This window comes from Sus scrofa, chromosome 17, assembly GCF_000003025.6.
Source record: "Sus scrofa isolate TJ Tabasco breed Duroc chromosome 17, Sscrofa11.1, whole genome shotgun sequence".
NCBI classification, from domain to species: Eukaryota; Metazoa; Chordata; class Mammalia; order Artiodactyla; family Suidae; genus Sus; species Sus scrofa.
Genome location: NC_010459.5, coordinates 37,158,074 through 37,177,836, shown reverse-complemented (window position 1 = coordinate 37,177,836; position 19,763 = coordinate 37,158,074). Strand labels below are relative to the sequence as shown.

Here is a 19,763-nt window from a genome sequence, read left to right as displayed (position 1 = left end):
GTGGAGGGGAAGGTGACGGTCCACACAGACCTATTTAGCAAACCTTTAGGTGGGCTTTCTCTGAGCCAGTTCCTATTTTGAGCCCTTCACTCTCAGTCTCCACCCAATCTCACCCATTTGGCAGAAGATACAGATGCTCAGAGGTGAAGTCCTTTGCGGGTTTTACCCACTAGGTGGCGCGCCTGTGCCCCTGCAGTTTGCTTTGTTGACCGGTAATGGTGCAGGACTTGCCTTTGGTGGGCACGCACGGCCTCTTCCGTTCAGTTCCCGGCTGTGTAGTACTCCACCCCGACCGTCATTCACTCAGCCGGTCCCCGGTGGAAATGACCCCTTGGGTGGCCCCTTACTCTGGAGGTGAGGGACTACAGAAGTGACCGGGGTTAAGTTCTGCATTGCGCGGCTCTTGCGGCCCTGAAGCCTGGCGTCTGCTCCCGTTTTCCAGACGGGGAAGCTGAGGGGCTGGCGGAGGGCCAAGTGGTCGGGCGGGCTGGCGCCGGGGCGGGGCGGGGAGGGGGCCTCGGCCGGGCCGGGCGGGGGCGGAGCCGCGGGGGGCGGGGCCCTCAGCCTCCGCGCCGGCGCCGATGGGCGGCCGTCCCCCCTCGCCGTCCCCTCAAGTCCGCGGCGGCAGCTGCGTCCAGAGCCCGGAGCCACAGCGGAACCGGAGCCGAGCGGGTGGCGGCGCCATGGCGTGCGCGGGGCTGCTCACCGTGTGTCTGATCCGGCCGCCGGCGACCGAGCCCCCGCGGCCCCCCGCGCCCGCCGCCGGGCTCGCCGGACACGCGCTCTTCCAAGATGTGAGTGGGAAGCGGGCCCGGGGCGCCGGCGCTACGGCCCTGGGGGTGGACACTGCCTTTCGCCGTCTCCCTCCAGGTCTCTGTCGTATCTCTCTCCCTGTGTCTCCCTGGACTCTGTCTCTCACTCTCTTTTGGCCCCGTCTCAGCGGCTCTCATTCCGCTTCTGTCTGTGTCTGTGCCAGTGTCTCTTCCCTCAGGTCTGCTGGGGGCCCTGCCTCTGTCTCTGAGTCTCTGTCTCTCTGACCCTTCTGTTTCTGTTGCCGCGTGCCTCCCTTTTCCTTATCTAGTTGCTTCTGTGTCCCATTCTCTGTCTCTCACTCTTCCCAGATCTCTCCTGGTCTCGGGTTCAGTGTCACTGCCTCTGCCGCCCCCACCCCGGAGCCCACCGCATGTATGTCTTGCCGGGTGGGCGCTGTCAACCCTTGATCACAGGAGCAGTCATAGTGCCCCTGTATGGTAGCCTCAGGCCAGGGCGCCTGACTTCTAACCTAGTGCTGACCCCAAGAGTCCTTTAGATCTGACCCAGGGACCGGCAGATCCTACAGTTGGTGGGGGATGCCCAGTCATCCTCTGTGGTCTGTACACCCTTCCTTGACTGGCAAGTGGCCCCCCTGCAGGCCAGCGTGGAGCAGCCTGGCCCCACCTCAGTCACTGCCATGAGCCCCTTCCCCACCTTTCACCCGGTGCCTGGCCCATCCTGTCCTCTTATGCCGCACTCCCACTGGTCCCCGCCAGCGGGAGAAGCTGTACTCCTGCCCCCTCCCCATTGTCCCTAGTGACTCAGCACCTTGGCCACAGACCTCCCGGCTGAAAGAGACCTGACCCTCCCACTTCCCAGATGGAGAAACCAAGGCCTGGAGGGTTAGGGACATATCTGAGATCACACACGGAGGCAGGGGCACACTGGGGTGTGGCCCTAGATGTCCTCCTTCCCGGGTCAGCACCCTTCCCCCACCCTCATCCCCCAAGTATTTCCATCTGTCCCAACCAGGCCACACTGGGCTGCTCTGTGACCCCGAGCCAGTGACAGACCTTCTCTGAGTCAAGCTTCTGGCTAGGGATTAGATTCAGCCCTGAGCCTTACTGACCTGAGAAAATGGCCAGAAGAGAGAAGCTTTCAGGACCTGGGGCTGATAGGGGCTCTGTCCAGGCTTTGGCCTGACCCTCTTTGCCAGCCCTGCTGGTCTCCTATTTGCTGGGCTGCTTTAGGTGACCTGGGGGTCTCTGGTTCCTAAGAGAGACAGGGACCATGTCTTGACTCTGGGGTGCTCTGTCTGCCCATTGCTCTTTGTCTCTATAAATACAATCTGTCCTCCCTTGCTTTCCACCACCCTTACTTCCCCTGTGCGCGTGCACGCGCGCGCACACACACACACACACACACACACACACACGCCTGCCCAAGACCTCACACTGAGTTGACCTTATAGGAAGCCCCAGCCCTGGAAGGGTTAAACCTGGCTTGCTCCCCCATGTGCTAGTGGGAAAGCAGGCACCCACAAAGGTAGGACCAGCTACTGCTTTCACGTCAGGGTCTTCAATAAGCTCTCAGGGAAACAGCCCAGAGCAGGCAGAGTCTGAGACAGACCAGAGCCACATGGCAGAGTTGGGGGTCAGGTCTGGGATGGGTGCCCAGGATCTCAGGCCGCATCTTGGCCCGTCTCCCCATCTTCCTCAAGCTGGGTTCGTTCCAAGGGCTGATGCATCAGACGGAACTCGGAGGACTCTGGGTGTGGGAGGTGAAGGTGCAGAGAACTGGCCGGGAGTGCCCCACCCCCCTCCAAGACCAGGCCCTGCAGGAGAATGAGCAAGTTCTGGGGCCTGCTGTTTGCTCTTCCTGTGCCCCCCTGTTGGGATAAGCTCCTGCAGGGCCTAGCTGGGCAGGGCATTGGGACCAGGCGCAGCAGGAGGGAGGGCGACGGAGGGGGCAGGCTGGCTAGCTGAGGCCTTCTGGGGTTGGGTGGGGGGGGTCTCTTCCCTCCCAGGCCCCATTCACAACTCCCATCCATGCCCTTTTGTCCTCTAGGTTTTCCGCAGAGCAGACAAGAATGGTGAGTGTGACTTCTCCCCAGTCCCACGGTGGGGGGAAGGGTGCGGGACATCAGAAGACTCAGGGGAGGGTTGGGGGCTTGGGGGCACAGTCTGGAATGGAGAACAGTCTTGGGAGGACCCAAACCAGACATCCTTCAACCCAGGCATCCTTCCTGGAGGAAGTGTTTTGAATCAAGTTTGGCCGAATGGAGTGGAGGGAATGCGGTTTAGCCAGAGGCTGGAGGTGGGCTTACCTTCATGCAGTGTCATGGCACAGTGGAGGGATACATCCTGCGTTTGACCTCATATTGTCCTTACAACTGCTAGCTAGTTGCAGATTCTTCACTTTGTTTCACAAAGGCCCAGAGGCCCAGAGAGGTGAAGCAGGCTGCCTGAGGTCAGACAGCCTTTATGTGGTAGGCCTCGAACCCAGGTCTCTGTGATGCTTGGTCCCAGGCTCCCTGTGTCAGAGGCTTGGAAGGGTGAGGTCATGGAGATGAGGCCCTGTGGGGGATTTCATCTTAGATTTTTAGAGAGCTTGGGTAAGTTTCCCTATGACCAATCCTCTGGATCCAGGGAGGGCTGGATAAAACTGGGTGCACAGAATCAACTTGTCCTGCTTTGAGCCCTGAATCTCAGGCCCTGGTCTGGGCAAACCTTGACAACTAAAGCAGGAGCCGTTAGGGGACCTTGGAAGCAGGTTGCTGCCCCTGGGTGACTCAGAGCAGCCTACAGTGCTGATCGGCCAGTGGAGGGTCAGAGCCGAGACAGCCAGTCAGCCTTGACCTCACTTGACGTGGGGTCTCCAGACTTGTCAGCTTCCTTGAGATAGGATTGTGTCTCCACCCCATGACCCTTCTCCCGGGGTCTCTTCAAACTGCTGGAGACTGTTTTTTCCACTGGTTAGGGCACGTGGTCTCATCTGGATCATCGTGTTCTGGCCCGGGAGGCTCAGACCCTCCCCTAGCTCCCCTCTCCCCACCCCATCTGCTTAGAGACCTCATCACGCAAATCTCAAGGGTGTTCGGCCAGCACACTCTCTTGGCCTTTGCTGGGCGTCCCCTGTGATGGGGAAATCTTCCCTCCTGCTGCTTCTTACGGGGGCTCCAGCTCCTAAGCAAGAGCGTGTCTGACTCCTGCTCTATGAAGGGCCTAGGTCCAGTACACAGAGGTCCCCTCCACTCTAGAGCCAGGCTGGCCAGCACATGGGACAGAGGTGCGGCCCCAAGTCCCCCCGGTGACATCCAGGCCCTGCCATGATGTTTCTGCGGCCTAGGCTGTTGTTCATTTGTTTCTTCACTTGGCCCACATTTACTGAGTCCCCACCCAGACTTGTCCCCACCCTGTCCCTTGGGTGCCTGCAAAGTGGGTTCTGTTGCCTTCAGTGGGCACCTCTGGGGAACCTGGCCATTCTGTCCCCAACGGTCAGGCCTCCCACCATGCTCAGAGTCCCATTCCTCCTGGCTGGGGGGTTGTGAGATGCTGTGAAGCCTTCGGTGGGCCTGGATCTGGTGGCAGGGGTGCAGCCAGGGCTCAGGGACACTTGACTCTGCTCCCTGTCTCCCCCCCCCCCCCCCGCCAGATGATGGTAAGCTCTCATTTGAAGAATTCCAGAATTACTTTGCTGATGGGGTTCTCAGCCCCAGGGAGCTGCGGGAGCTGTTCAGCAGCATTGATGGGCATCCCACTGAGTGAGTACGCGAGGTGGATGCTGGGGCCGCGTGTAGCTATGAGGCTGGTTGTCCAAACCCTACCATGTCCCCTGCTGCACTGGTTCTTTATGGAGGATGGAGGGGGGGCACAGGGAGAGGGGTGCCAGGGCTCAGTGCCAATTTTACCCACCCACCTACTCCCTCCTTGGCTCCAGCTTTTCCCATTACACTGCTTCCAGCTGGGACCCCAAAATAGCCAGGCCTGAGTCACCACCTATGGTTCAGCCCACAGGTGCCCCCCCCCCCATTCCCACTTCCTGCAGGGACCAGAGGCTGCCTGGGGACAGCTGGGCCCCGCCTGCTTCCACCCATGGATGCAGGTGCTCCTGTATCTGCAGGCCTTAGCACGAGCTTGCTTTCCTTCTGCTTCCTTACACCGGTGCACACAGGCAGCTCTCTCTCCCTCACTTCCCTCCCCCACCCATCTCCTTAGAATAAATTCTAGACTCTGAGTCTCCACTCAAGGCTCCCATGCCCTCCCGTATACTGAGGCTTGGGCTGGACCCTTTGTCTGCAGCGCCATCACCTCACCACCACCAGATGTGCCACTCGAATTCCTTGTCCTTCAAGGCCTAACTTAGGCAGCCACTCCTCCAGGAAGCCCTCCCTGATTGACCAAGAAATACTCCATGTCTACCCTGCATTTCCACAGACCTGGCTTCCCCTTCCCAGCTGTGACCACTCCTCTCTGGCCTGTGTTCACATCTGTCTCCCTGGCCTGATATCTCCTTGCAGGCCAAGAGCGGGCCTGAATTTTTGCCCTCAGACAGTGTTTGGTGGGACGGTAGTACCCTTGCTCCCCCTCTCTGTCCCCTTAGCCACTTAACCTGGGGCAGAGTCAGAAGTCACCTCCTTGTCAGGCCAAGCTGGGCAGGGAGCGGGGAGGAATGTCGGCGTTAAAGACCCCGTGTACCAGGCCCACATCGTCGGGTCTGAAGCGCGCCTGCTCTTTTCCCCGCAGCAATTTGGAAACGGAGAAACTCTGCGGTGAGTAGCCCGTGGGAGCGCTTGTGTCCCGGGACCGGGCAGGTGGGGGCGATGAGAGGCCGTTGCTGGTCGCCTGATGGAACAGGATGGGCGGGGCTCAGGATCTGAGGCCTGGTTGGCTGCTGAGCAATTCCAGGCTGTAAATGCTGGAGGGGCGGTCTGGGAGCCTTCGAGCACCTTCTCTGCCCTCAGACTACTTCTCAGAACACCTGGGTGTCTACCGGCCTGTGCTGGCTGCGCTGGAGTCGCTGAACTGTGCAGTGCTCGCTGCCATGGACACCACCAAGCTGGTAAGTGGACCGCCTGATGGTGGGGGGCCTGGAATGAAGGCGCCTCCACCATCAGGCTCAGGGCTATAGAGCAAGAGGCCTGGGTTCTAATCTTGGCACTTTCTGGCTGTGCCTCTTTACCTCTCTGGGCCTCAGTTTTCTCATCTGTAAACTGGGCATAGTAATAGAGCTTACCTCCAGGCATTTGTTAGGACAACTAAATGAGAATGAAGGCGGGAATTTTTGTCTGTCTTGTTCTCTACTCCATTCCTAGCTCCCAAACCTCTGCCTGGCACATAGTAGCCACTTCGTACCTGGAGCTGCTGCTACTAATGTGTTTTTTTGTTGTTTTGTTTTTTAATGGCTGCACCTGTGGCATGTGGACGTTCCTGGGCCAGGGACTGCATCAGCCACAGCTGTGACCTATGCCACATCTGTGGCAATGCCGGATCCTTTCACCCACTGTGCTGGGATGGGGATCGAACCAGGGCCTCCGCAGCAACCCAAGCCGCTGCAGTTGGATTCTTAACCCACTGTGCCACAGCAGGAACTCCTGCTGCTGTTTTTATTGTTGACTAGACCTGCTGGGGCATCAAGCCTAGGTCCCAGCAGGGCCAGGGGTTAGCGTATGCTCACCCATAGCCACAGGCTCATGCTGGTGTGTGGAGCCTGGTGAGAGGGCAGCCTGAGGACATGGGTGAGGAGGCAGGCATGTGTGCACCCGTGTGTTTGTGTGTATGGACACGTGCGCACGAGCATAAAGTGTGCTCACCGCTAGGGCTCCAGGCCCTTGGGTGGCGTTTTAAGACACCACAAGCCACTCCTCCCTTTTAAGAAATGTCTCCACCTCCCTTTGTCCCATAGCTCTTAATAAGGAGGTGAGGAGGGAACAATGAGCAGTGCCTGACCCCACTTTTTACAGAAGGGGAAACAGGCGAGTTGCTGATCAGCTGAGGACAAAGCTGCTCCTTCTGGTTGCTTTCACATGGGACTTAGTAGCTTTTCAAAGGGTAACCCCTTGGAACCTAGCATAGGATGGGTGTCCAAATGGTTCAGTGATGAGGCGTTGGAATGTTATGACTTCCATATCTGTGGTCTGGACACAAGTGGGGGCATCACCTTCCTTGTTGCCATGGAAACAGGGCCATGGGGATGGGTAGCGAGACTGGTGTCCTCTGAACTGGAACTGGTTGGGGGAAATAAAACCTCAGGTCAAAGTGAGGGCCCCACCTGGCTCAGAAGGAGATAGATGGTACCCATCACCACGCAGCTCTGCCAGCTCCAATCGCTGAGCCTTTTATTTGGCACTCAATGCCTCTGATAGAGCTGCACCTCAGCCTGCGGCGCTTCTGCCTCTGCAGCCCCCCCTTGGGGCATCATCCCCTTTAGTCCAGCCCAACTCAGTTGAACACTTTGTGCACCAGCCTTGAGCCACATTCCTGGTACATGGCCCGGGTAATCCAGCGGCATTGGAAGGAGCGAAACGAGGCCACCATGGAGCCGCCTGTCCACACTGCTGTGCCACGCCCAGGTCTGGCTACCAGGCAAGGCCTCAGTGCCCCATAGCCATGGCGCTGGCACTGGGCCCCCAGCTCCATCTCCAGGCGCTCAGTGAAGCCAGGGAAAAGTGTGGAGCCACCAGCCAGCACCGTGGTGTTGGCCAGCCGTGTCCGCAGTGTTGCGGGCAGCCTTTGCAGTGCCTGGAAGGCCAGCGTGGGCAGTCCTGGCTCAGCCTGGCCTAGCAGACTTGGCTGAAAGATGGGTTCCGGGCAGCGGAAGCGCTCACTGCTCAGGCAGATAGAGCACCCATTGCCTAGGCAGAAACTAGCTGGATGGTGGCGGGCAGGGTTCTGGAGGTCACCCTCGAAGTCCAGCGACACGTAGCAGCAGCGCTTCTTGAGCTGTGTGATGACTTTGCGGGGCAGGGCCTGCAGCTGTTGATCAGGGCATGCTGCCACCAGCAGCTCCCGAAGGTAGCGGGACAGGGTGCTGCCTGCCACGTCCAGCCGGAAGGTGGCCTTTTGCCACGAGTGGCCGGCATAGATGGGCGTGGTATGGCACACGCCCGCGCCTGCCTCCACAGCCAGCCCGCTGAACGCGCCGACGGAGCAGAGCGCCAGCAACGCGGTGCTGGCCATGTGGCACGCGGGCACTGCCAGGGCCTCAAACAGCAGCTCCGCCACCCTCTCACGGCCCACGGGCGGTGCCGACGGCGAGTCGCTCACCAGCACCGGCCACTGTTCTGGGCACACCCGCAGGCCGCCCACCAGCAGGCGCTCCCATAGCCCCTCCAGGGCCTCCCAGTCCACCACCACGCCGTGCTTGATGGGGTGCGCCCGTGCCACGCCGCCCGCCAGCTCACAGCCTGGCACCCCAGGCAGCACGGGCCGCTCCCAACTGGGCACCAGGCTGGAGCTCTTCAGCACCAGGCGTGGCTGCTTCTCGCCCGCGAAGCCTGCCTTGGTGAAGCCAGAGCCCTGGTCCACCACCACCGCCACACGGCCCAGCGAGGGCGGCCGGTGGACCCGGCGGCTCCCGGATAGCGACGCCACCTTCGGGCTGGCCACGCCCTGAGCCAAAGGCTCCGCCCCTGGAGGCTCGGTCCCACCTTAGCCTGAGACCCCGCTTCAGCTGGTCTCGGTGGAGGCCCGCCTTTCAGTTCTTGGCCCTGGGTGTACGACTCGGACTTTCTGGGCTAGATAACTAACGCCTCAATTCTTGTGCACTGCTCTCTGGGCCTGAGGTCCCACTCTTGGCCAGATTGGAGGTATCTTTTCAGCCCTTGGCTCCGCTCCTGGGCTTGAGCGCCCGCCTCTGGTTCAAGTGTCAGCCTCCGTCCTCTCTGGCCCCTGGCTGCTTCTGGCCCTCCCCTGGCTCAAGGCCCCACCCTCTCCGAGGACTTGCCTCGAGGGTGCGGCTCCGCCCACCGAAACCCTTGCTGAGGTGGATGGTGAAAGGTCCGGGCCAACTCTTAAGAAATTGAGGAGCTTCCAGAAGCAGATCTGGGAATAAAGGGGCCTTGCTGGCAATGTTATCCAGACATATATCCCCCTCGGGGACCCAGGAATCCAGCCAAGGTCTCCTGGCACTTCTCAACTGAGCGTGACCGAAGTACTGTAGTTCCTGGTTGTGGAGGTGGGAGGGCGTGGTCAGAGAAGGAAAGAAAAGAACTTGAACTCATTGTGACCTCAGCACCTGCCGTGCTTCCATAGTCCTCAACCCTGAAGAAAACTCCCTAGACGCATCCTCTCATTGGGGCAGGGCCAAGGGTGGTAACTGTGACATCCAGGGTCTGGTCTCAGCTGCCCAGCACAACCAGTTTGATTCCTTCTCCAAACCACTTTGGATTATCTGATGCACGCTGGCCAAACTTGCGGCCCCTCCCCTCTCAATGCTAAAGAGAAAACTCCATCACAGATCTACAGCCACCCTGAAGATCTCTGTATGCTTAGCCTTCAGGGGCGCAGGTAGCCCACAGAGGGAGCCTACCTTCAGGGCCTTCCACGTATGGACTTAGGCGGGCCTGAGTTTGTGACTCTGTTCTGACTCACTGGGCCCTGAGCAAATCCTAATATCTCTCTCTGGGCTCAGTTACTTCTTCCAAAAGATGATCATCCTCACGCACAGGAAATAGGCTACTTCTTGTCTCTGCAGTCTTTTTTCTTTAGGACCATTTTGGTTGCAGAGTTGAAGATGCATTCAGGTGAGCTTAAGCTAAAATAGGGGTTTTATCACAAGGTTATTGCATGTCTTATTATTCCAAGGTTTTAGGAACAGACTGGAAGCAGGGCCTGACTGCAGTGCTGTGAGGGACTCAAGATGTGCACTGCATTGTGTTTACAGTCTTCTGAAGTTTGGCTTCAGCCTGTGTATGAAACATAGCCTCCTATAGCTCCTCAGTTATAGGCCCAAGGAAGGGGCTTAAAGGGCCAGCTCGGGCAGTCGCTTATGCCAGGAGGTGTGGCCACATTGAGGACTGTGGTTACTCTGATTGTGACCATGTGGATGGTAGAACAGGGTCAGTTCTCACAAGCAGTAAGGGAGATGGTATGGGTAGTACAACCTCCAGCCTGGTGCAGGCGCTGTGATGTTGACCCTGACAACTGTATCTGTAGCAGAAGCTGTGCCTGTGGTTTTAGTGACCTGGGACCTTCACTCCTACTGCATCTTCTCCCAAAGAGGGCATTCCGAGGTTCGTTGCCAGTGGAGATAGGCTGAACAACTAGGGCCTGGGGCTGGGTTTGGGGCCCAGGAGGGTGAGGAGAAGCAACTGGCTCCTGCCCTCAGAGTGTGCCAGATCTCATGTGGGTAATTTAGGGAGTGAACTCGAACTGAAGAGCACAGGCGGTGTATGGCCAGAGCAGAGGTGAGGGTGGAAGTCATTACTAGGCCTTAGAGGGGGAAGACTGAGGCAGGGCCTGTCCATCGCAATAAGTTTGGGTGTTTTCTTGCCAGCAATAAAAAACCAGTGTGAGTTTATGAGCAGAATGAACTGCCCTACAGATAAGTGGTTTGGAAGAAGCCTTTGGCTTGCAATGTGGGGAAGAGGATGGGACAGGGCAGGCGAGGAGACAAGTGACTAAGGTGCCTTGGGGGTTACCAAGCAGAGTGGGGGTAAGAGTGAGGTGTCAGAGGACCCAGGGACCGCAGCCTCTCCTCCTGGGTGCTCTCACAGGGACAACCTGAGCCTAAGGCTGAAACCATGCTAACCCTGGGTCCTTGCTAGTTCTTTCCCAAGGTGGTAGCTTTTTGCCTGGACCTTCCTTCAGCCTAAGAGGGACTTGTACAGTGCTGGAGACTGTTGGAGCTGCCTGGGTTCTGCCTGGATTCACGCCTCCTACCAGCGTGACCAACCCAGGCTTTACCCACACTCACTTCCCTTGGGCCTGCAGACCGGGCCTGGAGTTGATGGGGAGGGGAGCAGCCTCCCTCCACCATGGCAGGGTGCCCCCTCACCAGCCCAGGACAGCGGTTCTGACTCTTACATCACAAGAAAGAAGGCAAAAACAACCTTGGCTCCAGGCCGTGGCTGCTGCCCGTCCCTCAAATATGCCCGTTCTTCCCATTCTTGTTCTGGCCTCAGTTTCCCACGCCCCTATGCCTCACACAGGTCTAGCAGGCGCCACGGTTGTCATGCGCTCTTTATTGGGCTGGGCCGGGGGTCCGGGGATCCGGACCAGGCACTCAGAGCCGTGGGCGAGGGCAGCGGCGCCGCTTGCAGGGCTGCTCCTCAACGAGGTCAACGTCGCGGTCCGCCGGGTTCTCGGTCAGCAAGCGCGCGTAGAGCCGCGGCCAGCCCTGCGCGGCCTTGGCCCCGCCCCCCACTCTGGCCCCGCCCGCCGCGCGGCGCCCCACCTCCTGCAGCCGCGCGTCCAGCAGCAGCAGCAGCAGCAGCAGGACCAGGAGCTTCGTCTCTCGCGCACGCGCGCTCTCGCACCGCTCCGCGCCGTCGCCCGCTCCTCGCAGCGTGGGCGGCGCCTTCGGGGCGCCCACCTGGGCAGCCGCCGCGTCCTCATCCAGCCGCCTAGTCAGCTCGCCGGGGCCTGCTCTCGCCTGGGCTAGCTGCTGCCGCTTGTCCAGGGAGAAAAGCAGCATGATCTTGGTCTGGGGGTGGGGCAGGGGTGTGAGGGGAAAGATTGCGCCTCGCCTTCCCCCCGGCGACCCTCACCACCCGACCCCCGACCCCGGGTTCTATCTACCAGAACGCCGCACCTACTAACGTTTCCGGGACTCCTGCCATTCTCCTAGCCGGGCAGAGGGAGGTGGGGGAGGCAGGCACCCTGCCCCACATCCTGGGACCCCTGACCTTCTGAGACCTCACTCCTGTCACGTTTGTGAGATTCCTTGCCTGCCCTCCCAGCCTTGATGCTGGAACCCTCACCCACCCTGGCCCCGGCGCAGGGCCTCTACCCAGTTGAAGAAGGGGAAAAATAGCATGTATTGAAGCTGGAAAATGGAAAGGAGGCATAAGGGAACTCCCCGGGGGCCCACAGCCCTGGTGTCACTAGCTTGGGCTCATTCACCATGCCAGGACCTCCACCCATCTGTTCTGGGTTGGGAGCAGCCCCTCCTGGGCTCCCAAGTTTCATCCACCTCCTGGTTTCTGGAATACCTGCCCTTACCTCTGGGCTGTTAGCACCTCATCCACACCTACATGGGTTCCTTGGACCTTTAACCTCTGGGGTTCTCTAACCCCTTCCATGCCACTAAGGACTTCTGCCCACAAGATCTAGACTCCCAGCACCCTCTCCTGCCCACCTGTTCAGGTTCCCCCGAACCCCACCTGCCCCTTGCCCCCTGGCATTCACGCTTGGCTTCTTTCACTTGAAATGTTTGAAGAACTGCTGTTGTCGCTGGGCCTTGTCCATATCGGGTGGCCTCTCCTTGCAAGCCTGCTTGGGCACTTTGGTCCACTGGTGAGAACTGTTGTTTCCTATGGCAGGGCTGGTCACCAGCCCATGCTGCCTCTGCTCTGCCCTCTGGCCAAGGGCCCCATGCCCAGGCTCTGTCCCAGGAAGGTCACATTGTGACCTCATGGGTCAACCTCACTAGCTGCAGGCTCCAAACTCCTCCTCTCAGAACCCACAGGTGAACTTGGCTTCATTTACTCTGTGACTTCTGGTCTTGGTTTCTCAGCTGTAAAACTGGGTTAATAAGTGCTTGTCAGGTGCTTAGTGGTGAGTAAAGAAGAATTTCTGTGACCTTGGTTTGGATTCTGGCTCTGCCACTAACTAGTTGTGTGATCTTGGCCGAGGTAATTGACTGCTCCAGGCCTCAGTCTTCTCATCTGCAAAATGGAGTCCATTATGATTTCTGTAAGTTAGGAGGATTAAGTGAAATTTGGCTTGGAATAGGGCCTGGCACACAATGAGTGCTTGTGTGAGCCAGCTTCTTTGGTTGCAAGCAACAGAAACTGATCATCTTAAGCACCAGGAAGGGAATTTATTGGGAAGATTTCAGGAAGCTCAGAGAATGGCTGGGAAGTCTAGAAACCAGGCTTGGAGAAGCCACTGGCCTTTCCGAAAAGGAGAAGACTCAGCCCCTCCTCTGTTCTTGCCCATCTGATGGCTGAATTGAGGCAGGTCATGGGCAGCAGAGAAGCCCCTGATGGATGGTACCTCTGGGGCCCCTTGTGGAGGGGCCGTCACAGCTCCCCAGAACTCCCATCCTGAGCTACCTGGATAGGTGGTAGGGGAAGGAGAATGTTGGTGAGGAGATTCTCAGGAAATCTATAACTGTCGGGTGTACAAGTGGGCGGGTTTCTTATTAGTACTATGTTTGACAGTAAAAATGATGGCAGTTCTTTATTGAAAACTTATGCACCAGGTACTGGCCTGAGTCCTATCTATGAAATAACTCATTGGCACCTCTCAACAGCTCAGTGAGATGGCTATTACCAACCCTGTTTTATAGGTGAGGAAACTGGGGAGACTCTGAGCATGCTAGGTGGGCAGCGCAGGACCTGGCACATGGTGGGCTTCCTGGCTCTGCCTGCCTTGGGATGGGCCTGGGAGAAATGTGATGTCACTGGCGGGCATAAATGCTGGGGCAGGTGTGTGAGGCCAGTGACCTCTTGTCTTGAATCTGCAGTTCCTAGCAAGAGGTGCTCAGTAAATGTTTGGTGCATGGATGAGTGAATGAATGGATGGATGGATGGATGAATACACAGATTGTGAATTGGGGGCCAGCTGGTGTGTATGGGGCCACATCACATCATCATTTTGCCTCATGTGTCAAAATTGCCCTGCCCATCCCTAGTCTAGCTATGCCTGGGGCCTCATTGGCTGAAGGTAATGGCACCAACAGGGAAGGGCGTTGAGGCCCAGAGAATGGCAGATACTTCTCCCTGAGTTGGGCTCATACCTCCCAGGAAGAGAGGCCAGGCCCAGACAAGGAAGGGGTCCAGGGTCTACTCACCCACCACGTCCCAGTGCCCTCCTGCTTATGTCAGGTCTGCACGCCCTGTGCTCTTTATGCTGCTACTGTTGCTCTGATGGGCAGGGGTGGGGGCATGGCATGCCGCTCCCCATTCAGAAATGTATCTTGTGGGGTTCTTGTGGCTCAGCAGGTTAAGAACCCAGCTAGTAACCATGAAGACGCAGGTTCGATCCCTGGCCTTGCTCAGTAGGTTAAGGATCCAGTGTTGCCGTGAGCTGTGGTGTAGGTTGCAGATGCAGCTCGGATCTGGCGTGGCTGTGGCTGTGGTGTAGGCCAGCAGCTGTAGCTCCAATTCACCCCCTAGCCTGAGAACTTCCATATGCCACAAGTGCAGCCCTAAAAAGCAAAGAGGAAAAAGAAAAGAAAGAAATATATGCTTGAAGCCAGGAGACACTGACCATGCCCCCTCTGCTCCCCAGGAATATGAGCGGGCCTCCAAAGTGGACCAGTTTGTGACACGTTTCCTACTGCGGGAGACGGTGAGCCAGCTCCAAGCCCTGCAGAGCTCACTGGAGGGGGCGTCAGATACCCTGGAGGCCCAGGCCCGTGGCCCATGGTATGTATGGAGCTCTACCCACTTGTGGGGCCAGTTCACGAGTGCCCATTACCTCCACGTGTTAAGTCCCTCAGCTTTCATCATGTCCTGTAGTTCTAGTATTCTGGAGCCCAAATTCTTGTTCTTAGGCAGGGAGGCCAAGATGGGGTGAGAGGGAGGTGACTGGCTTTGAGGCTGGAGCCTCAGTGTCCTGGGAAGCCTCTCATCCCACCCGAGCCTGTTCTGGGGCCCCGTGCTTGGCCCCATGGATCTGGAAGCACTGGGCTGACCCTCCACTTCCCTCAGGTCAGATGAAGAGAGGGCGGAGGTACAGAGCAGGCCCCGTGGCAGCCGGCGGGCAGGGCGCAGGGCCTTGCGGAGCGTTGGTCGGTCACCCACCTGGTCACCTGGTTTCTCTGACACAGGTGCGTCTGTGGGGGGGGGGTACAGCATCCCCCAGGGCCCCCACTCTGCCCCTCGGCTTTCCCTCAGTTCATCCCAAGAGGCCTCCCAGCCTGAGGGGGTCCATGCCTGATCTCAGGGCGGAGCTCAGAGGCCGAGATGCAGTGGCGGCTCCAGATCAATCGTCTCCAGGAGCTCATCGACCAACTCGAGTGCAAGGTGAGTGGCCGTGTGGCCAGTACCCTGTGCTGGTCGACCTCCCTGGAATCCACCCGAGCCAGGCACATGCTGGAGACCTGGCCCATGCTCTGCGTCCCTCACAGGCCCCCCGGCTGGAACCCCTTCATGAAGAGGAGCTTCCCAAGGGGCCCAATTCGGTGAGTCTGGGAGAGGGGCAGGCCGCTGGTTGTGGGGCCAGGAGGAGGTCAAGAAGTGAGGAGGTTCCCGGGCTAGCCCCCGCCATGGCCTCTGTCTTACACACACACCTCCTCCAGGCTTGGCCCAGCACAGGCAGGCACCTGCTCTGTGACCCTGCAGAAATCTGTTCTTCCGTGAACATCAGTGTCCCTCATCTAAAAGTTCTAAAAGCTGGGTCTGGGACAGTGTGGATGAAGGCTGACAGTGGCAGTAGGAAGTGGTATCACTCTGCAGTGGCTGGATTAAGACAGCTACTTGGCAATGAGAAGAGGAGGATGGAGTCAGGGACTTGGGCCGGGGTGAGGGGGTGGGTGGGCAGGAGCCCAACCTCTGGTCAACTGGGTCTGGTACAAGCCAAGAAGGCCCGGATCCTCCTGGGGGCCACAGCAGTCCCTCGCCCTTTGCCCTGCCCTATCCCAGCTGACTGGGCTGCCTCTCTTGCCAGCACATCCTCGTGGCCCAGAGGCAGGTGCAGGTGGCAGAGGAAGCCCTGCAGGACTTCCACCATGCCCTGTGCTGCTATGTGGACTTCACAGGGGCCCAGAGCCATTGCCTGCAGTGAGTCCTCAGCCGGGTAGTGGGCCGGCCAAGGTGGGAGTAGGGGGTGAGCAGGGAGGAATGCTGGGGCTGGCTGTCCTGGGCTAGGGCTTTCGCTGGACAACCATGGCTAGGTGGGCAGAGGTTGGCGGCAGCCCTGGCCTGGCCTGGCCATCTCTTTGGCCCTGCAGTGTGTCTGCCCAGAAGACGCTGGACAATGCCTCCTTCACGCTGTACGAGTTCTGGCAGGATGAGGCCTCCTGGAGAAGGTAGGAGTGGTGGTCTCACAGCTAATGTTTATTGAGTATGGGCCCTGGAGTGAGTCAAGCCTGGGTTCAAGTCATTCTCTCCTACTCCCGGGAGTGTGACCTCAGGAGAGTTACCTAACCCCTCTGAGCTCTGGTGGCCTCCTTTTCAAAATGGGAGTGGTAATGGTTCCATCTTCTTATCAACTGAATAATATGACATGGAAAGAACCAAATACAGTGCCAGGTACGAGGTAGGTGCTCAATGAATACACACTGTTACCACTGTGCCACTTCCTATGTCACACACTTTCGGTGTCACTTACTGTAATCTTCACAGTGTCCCAGTGAAGTAGACACTGTTGTTTCCATTTCACAGAGGAGAAAACTGAGGCTCAGAGCCACCGTGAGGAAGGACTGAGGTCTGAATCCAGGCAACAGGACTGGGTGGGAGGGGGAGCTCTTGTGGTCCACGTGCTCCTGATCTTTGGGGACCAGCTCCAGCCTCAGTCCACCCCGTGGTCCTCCCCAGGCACCAGCAGTCTGCCTGTAGCAAGGCCTTCCAGCGCATCCTCATTGACCACCTGCGGGCTCCAGACACCCTCACCACTGTGTTCTTCCCAGGTGGGCTGCAGCCCCCAACCCTCTCCACAGCCCTTGGACCTGGGGAGGGGCAGTGGGTATGCATGGCCTCTGACTCCCACCCTCTGACCCACAGCCTCCTGGTGGATTATGAATAATAACTGAGCCTGATCTGCATAAGCCAAGGACCCTGGAGCCCTGCCTGCCTCCCTCTGGAGCTTCTGGACTGGTCAACTCAACTCTAGACCAAGGACGCTGCGCCTCCTATACCTGGGGCCTGGCTGGCAGAGGCCTCCCAGAGGCAGCTGGGGGAGAATTTCTCAGCCCAGGGATCAGAGATGGCTGCTTGCTTTCTGTTTCTTTCTTTAACGGTGTATTTTATTGTTTGTAGCTTCAGCCTCTGAGGCACTCTGGCCTCCACCTGGCTCAGGAAGCCTGGATTCTGGTCCCCTCTGTCCCTGCCTTGCCGTGTGACCCAGGGCAGGTCTCTTCCCTCTGAATGGGCCTTGGGCCGAATGGCTACCTAGTGGGTTCGTTTTCTTCTTGTTATCTTGGGGTAGGCTCTTCCCCAAGCAGCAGGAGAACCAGGGCTGATGCTCAGGGACTGTCCCCACCCCTGACCTTGATCCCTGAGGCCTGGCTGGATGTCTTCAGTGTGGGGTACAGACAGACCTGTGTGTCCCTGTCACCCTCCTGGGCTGGCAGGCTCCTGACTCTTCCAGTACCTACCTACAGCTGCACCAGAGACTTCTGGAGGATCCTGGGTTGGTTTGCATGTCATTTGCATATTATTTGCATGCTCATGCCCACCCATACTCAGGGCACTATGGGAAGCCCCCAGGTGACCTTGCTAAGTAGCAATAATTTGGGCCCAGAGTCACCTGCTGCCCCTGGATACCTCTGAACCCCAGCCCAGGACCCCAGCCCAGAGGCAATAAAGGCAGTGGTCACCTCTGGTGTCATGTCCTCTCTCTCCCTTGGCAAGAAGGCCAGACCCCCATGCCTGTGGATTGTGGGAGCTTAGTCACAGCCAATCCAAGTTTTCTCAATTCAGGACCCTCTGACCCCACAAACCTTGGTTTTAGGATCTTTCCTGGGAAAGAAGGGTGGACATGGGCTCTGCCTGCCCATGTCTGCTCTGCCTCTAGAATCCTGGAGGTTCTACTTCACCCCCAATTTGCCAACATGGGGTGGTGTGGAGTTGGGGGCAGACCATAGAGCCTCTTCAGGGTCCCAAATAGCATGGTCAGTTTCTTGTGAACACACAGGGCCTCCCCTGCCCACCCCACCCCTTCCAGGCTGGACCTGTCACCACCCCTGCCACCTGATAGAGCCATAGAGCAATTCCAGGAGAGTGATGGCTGAGCTGGTCCTACCAGCTACTGGTGGACCCTCTTGGAGCCATCCGGCAAGGAGGGAGGTGACCGACATGGAGGTAGGCTCTAAGGGGGAGGCACGTGGCACCGCAAGAGCACAGGCTGGCCTCTGACCTGGTCTGCAGGATGTTGGGGTCAGGGGTCTTTAGGCAAAAGAAATGCACAGATTCAGGCTCTGAGGGAGAGGAGAGTTTGCCTCACTGAACTGAAGGAAGCCCAGAGGCGGGCTGAGGTCAAGGTAGGGAGGCAGCAGGGCCTTGAAGGCACTTTGTCCTGAGGAAGCTGTGGTAATTTTTAAGGGGTGACTTGCAGTGAGCTGAGTGACATTTCACCAATGTGCCTGGCTTCCCTGGTGGCGTCAGGTCCTTGCTAGGCCCCGGGGCATGGCCAGGATGACAGCTCAGAAGGTACAATTCTGGGTGGACCTCCTAGTTTGGGAGGTTTCTCCCCAGGGACCCCTGCAGGGGTTCAGACTTGCAGGGACAGACAGAGCTGCTTCTGCTGGCCTGGCCACTCAGGCAAAAGAACCAGGACAGGGGGCCCTGGTGGCTCCTAGGCCAGCACTACACCTGCCACCCCACTTCCCAGACTCGTGGCAGTTCCTAGAAAGTGCTGCCAGCACCTGAGGCAGTCAGCTCTGAGTGGCTTTGGTGTCCCTGTCAGAGAAGCCCATCCAGAAGGAAATAATCCTGTTTTCTGTCTTGTGTTCTAATTCCTTCTGTTTCTTCCACAAAAATAATACCCATAGGAAGCCCTCAAAACTAAAAAACCTCCCATTACCGTCTCTAAACAAAGATGCTAAAATTCTCAAGCTCAAGCTGACACCTCTCAGGTGGGTGTTGCCCTTTGCCTCACTCACCCTGGAATAGAATTCTGGAAATTAACACTTTTTTTTTTTTTTTGGTCTTTTTAGGGCCGTACCTGCAGCATATGGAAGTTCCCAGGCTAGGGCTTGAATCAGAGCTGTAGCTGCCAGCCTATGCCACAGCCACAGCAACAAGGGATCTGAGCTGCGTCTGCGACCTGCACCACAGCTCATGGCAACACTGGATCCTTAACCCATTGAGCAAGGCCAGAGATCAAAGTTGCAACATTATGGATACTAGTTGAGTTCATTACCACTGAGCCTCGATCAGAACTCCTCCCCTCCCTTTTTTTTTTTAAAGACAGGCTGCATCCTCCTTCCCTTGCTGAAGAATTAGAGGTGCCAGGAAGGGTCCTGGAGGTGGAGGGGAGTGTGTCAGTCCTACAGGGCTGGGGAAGGCCTTTTAGAGATGGTGATGTTTGGTTTGAACTGTGAAAGATTAGTAGGGTCTCCAGACAGGGGACCTGTGAGCCTGTGAGGGGCAGATAGGCAGAATGTGGCAGACAAAGGGAGCAAGAGGAACCGCAGAGTGTAAGGGATTGGAGGTGAGTGGGGAGGCCAGGCCAGAGGGATCTGACTGATGTCTTGCAGGTAATGGGGGAGCCAGGAGGTTGCCAGATAGGGGAGTGCTGTGAGCAGGTGTAGAGCTGGACTACAGACATGAGGCTGGGATTACAGCTACCGGGAGAATAAGATTCTGAGCTGGGGTCTGTGGGGGCACGGAGGTCCCCAGGCCTTAACATAGTGTCTATTTAATTCTCATAAGCCCACATTCATTTCCATCTTGCCATCCCCCAAGCCTCCAAGTCTTGGGCCCCCATCATCTCTGGCCTGAAAGACTATGGCAGCCTCTTCACTGGGCTTCCCTTCTGCACACCCCCACCCACAACAGCCCATTCCTCATAAAGGACAAAACAGAAGGGGTTTACAAAACATTACCATGGTGACTCTACCCCCCTGGCTAAGACCCTTCAATGACACCCCACTGCCTTGAGCATCAAGACCAAATTTGAATTCTTAACTTGGCATTCCAGGCCCTTAGCAATCAGCCCCTACACCCATTATGTGCAGCC

The 19,763-nt window shown here is 57.9% G+C and overlaps 2 protein-coding genes across 4 annotated transcripts; one reads left to right on the top strand and one right to left on the bottom strand.

The window, feature by feature from the left end:
* NECAB3 (N-terminal EF-hand calcium binding protein 3) lies at nt 565-17,406 on the top strand. Of its 3 annotated transcripts, none has more exons than XM_021077361.1 (13): nt 565-794; nt 2,821-2,845; nt 4,408-4,516; nt 5,499-5,524; nt 5,717-5,814; nt 14,151-14,287; nt 14,573-14,691; nt 14,808-14,887; nt 14,992-15,045; nt 15,531-15,643; nt 15,814-15,891; nt 16,400-16,491; nt 16,586-17,406. In XM_021077361.1, exons 1-13 carry the CDS (start codon nt 582-584, stop codon nt 16,612-16,614), a joined length of 1,173 nt encoding a protein of 390 aa, XP_020933020.1. In that variant the 5' UTR covers nt 565-581; the 3' UTR covers nt 16,615-17,406. The 3 variants fall into 3 exon arrangements, 1 of the variants encoding a protein (XP_020933020.1); XR_002339853.1 differs by having other exon boundaries at nt 579-794; nt 16,247-16,491; XR_002339852.1 differs by having other exon boundaries at nt 573-794; nt 14,992-16,491.
* ACTL10 (actin like 10) lies at nt 7,074-10,842 on the bottom strand. The gene has a single exon (XM_021077362.1). The coding sequence runs from the start codon at nt 7,929-7,931 to the stop codon at nt 7,194-7,196; it is 738 nt and encodes a 245-aa protein (XP_020933021.1). The 5' UTR covers nt 7,932-10,842; the 3' UTR covers nt 7,074-7,193.